The 2,817-nt window shown below is 29.9% G+C and overlaps 1 protein-coding gene across 1 annotated transcript in view; it reads right to left on the bottom strand.

Moving 5' to 3' along the window:
• The window catches only part of LOC100568810, a 1,102-nt gene extending 578 nt beyond the window's left edge, over positions 1-524 (bottom strand). The window contains exons 1-2 of the mRNA XM_029485744.1: positions 332-524; positions 197-278 (exon numbers count right to left, since the gene is read on the bottom strand). Of these exons, the coding sequence (XP_029341604.1) occupies positions 197-278; positions 332-402 (153 nt within the window). The 5' untranslated portion in view covers positions 403-524. The remainder of the gene's footprint in view (positions 1-196; positions 279-331) is intronic.
• Between the last annotated feature and the right edge of the window lie 2,293 nt (positions 525-2,817).

The raw sequence follows: 2,817 nt of genomic DNA, 5'->3' as shown, positions 1-2,817 counted from the left end.
TGGCCCTATCATGGTTCATTGATGTAAAATACAATTTAATGTAGTTAACAGCATTAACATATATTATAATTGATAATTGTTAAGTGAAAAAATATTGATGAAAGTCTTAACTAAATTAAAATATGTTCTGCAAAAATATTAATTGGTCTTATACTAAACTAAAATAGTAAAAGATCATATTTTTTCTTATTCTTACCGGAGTTAATGCTTCAGCCACTGTTAAATTAAGAATATGATTTTCTGGCTCCTTTTTGTTCATAAGAGCGCGCATGTGGAATCTAAAATTAAAATATAAATAATAACTTTAAATTATATTAAATAATGTACATACCGAACATGGCCAAGCTCCTTTGATTGGAATGTACAAGAGCCGCACTCGTTTATTTGCATTTCGTTAGACATTTCTTGTTGTGTTGGTGATGGTGGTTGTTGTTGTTGTTGCTGCTGCTACTGTGTTTTTACAATTATAATAGAGTCTGGAACGGAATAACTACAGCAGCAGTACAAAAAAAAACAGCAAAACATTGTTTCTAGAAAAGAAATAATTACATTTTCTAAATTATAACTGAGAACTAACATAACAATAACTAAAAGAATAGGAATATTATTAGAAATATAATATATATTATACCCTATACTTTATAATAGTTATTTATTTACAGTTTTTAATTATACAATCATCATCAATCATCATCATAGTTAAGTACAAACCAAAATGATATGGCCTAGCTAAATATCATTAGATACCTATTTTAGTATAAGAAAGGTTGTAGATTATGGCTTATATATATAAGGTTATTGCACATTTGCACATACCTAGTCTATAATATTATAATATATCTATATTGTTATCAAACAAAAATAAAATGGCAGCGTAAGGGTACAGTCCATATCTTGGTATATTTCATAGTATAGCCAGTATAGGTCGTCCCCTTACGCTGCCATTTTAACTCTTTAATGTGATAAAATGATATAGTGGGAGTACAATTGCAATAACCTTGTATATTTAAGCCATGGTGTAGATGGAATATTAAGAATATTGTTAGAAATATAATATACATTAAACATTTTACTTTATAATACTATAATAGTTATTTCCTGACAATGTAATACTATCTAAATAAACCTTCATAGTAAACACCAAAATGATATAGCCTAGCAAAAATCAAATAGATACCTACTTTAGTATAAGAATAGTTGTGTTACAAATAGAAAATCTCAATCTAAATATGATCAAAATATTAACCCAAGATAGCTTTCACCAAAAATATTTACAAGAATACTCAAGAATAGTTTCTGACCGTCTATTGAACTGTACAGTTCACCAGTGTCAAATCAATAATCTCATAAGTCACCACTCACAATGATAAGTTAAAAAATAATTTGTAATTGAGATATCATAATATTAAATAGTTTATAAATGTCACAGTTAGCTTGACAGTCTTTTAAACTGCATTTAATGTGAACGCACTTTGAGCATTTCTAAGATACAGACATTGACAGTTGGGAGTTGTATCTAATTTTAGTTTCTTACTTATAAAGAAGATACTATTTTATCATAGTTAATATTTCGAATTTGTGAAACTTAAGAGGACGTTGCCCTTGCATGTGTTGTGTCCGTTTTACACACGTATGACAGCAAATTTTTGTTCATTAATTTCAATAGTGTGCTGTTTGTTTTGATATTAGAGTGAATAGACATATTACCAAATGTTTAGCTAGGAACATTATCTGTGTCAGATCACTCTCGTTAGTTTTTACAATATTTTAATTTTTAAGCAGACGTTACACTGACATTTGTTGTCTCCGTCTCATGTTTTATTTAACATGTAGGTAACTGCCTATATAATTTAATTTTAATTCATATCCACAGTCTCTTAAATTCTAAATAATAAACACATACTTGTACAAATTCATTTTCCGTCAGTCGTATAATCGATTATGTTTCAGTATTGGTAGTGAGTGCTCTTATAGGCTGGCCCATAATATGTGCACCAATTGAACTATAGATATTTCGTTTGGCAGTTGTAGGACACAGTCGTCAGTCATGTTTACGATGAGTCTGAGAAACGTTCTTCGGAAACCTACCCAGAAGTCCTGCGACCAACCGACAGAACTAACCGTGTACTACACGTCACAGATTAAAGTGACAATAGAATCGAACCACTCAACCCTCAAAATGTATTAAACGAAACGTTATCACAATATCACATATGAAGCCAGCACACGCCGAAGTAGGGCACTATAGATACAGGTATGCTACGCCGCCATTTTGCGACTAATAATGTTATGTGAATTTGAATTTCTCCCCCTTTATTTTATCATTTTATCATTGATAAATGAGTCGCAAAATGGTGGCATAGCATACCCATTCTATGTAGAGCCTTAGCCGAAGCATAGATAATATAAGATAATGAATCTATTATCTATGCGCCGAAACTTGTTACCGACCGAATTCAGTCCAAGCGAGATGCAAACAGCATAGAAAAACGTAAAAATATCAATATACCTAGTGTTATTCGAAATTATTAAATAAGTGCCCAGTAATAACTAAATTACAATAACATTGTTTATAACAATATAAATATTGTACTATCACAATATTTAAAAATGCGTACGAACGAAAAGCGACAACAAAACACGACGTTGCAACGCCATGAAAAATACGTGCCAACGCAACAGCCAATATTTTTAATTAGTTAAATAATATGTTATTTAAAGTACAACATAATTAAATAATTAAAACAAAAATAACTATCCTATTGATATGTAGCCCAAGTCAGATTTAAAAATTACGTTTTACATATTATATTAAAA

Source organism: Acyrthosiphon pisum, chromosome X (genome assembly GCF_005508785.2).
Source record: "Acyrthosiphon pisum isolate AL4f chromosome X, pea_aphid_22Mar2018_4r6ur, whole genome shotgun sequence".
Classification (NCBI taxonomy): Eukaryota; Metazoa; Arthropoda; class Insecta; order Hemiptera; family Aphididae; genus Acyrthosiphon; species Acyrthosiphon pisum.
Note: the sequence above shows the minus strand (reverse complement) of the source record. Positions and strands in the feature narration are given on the sequence as shown.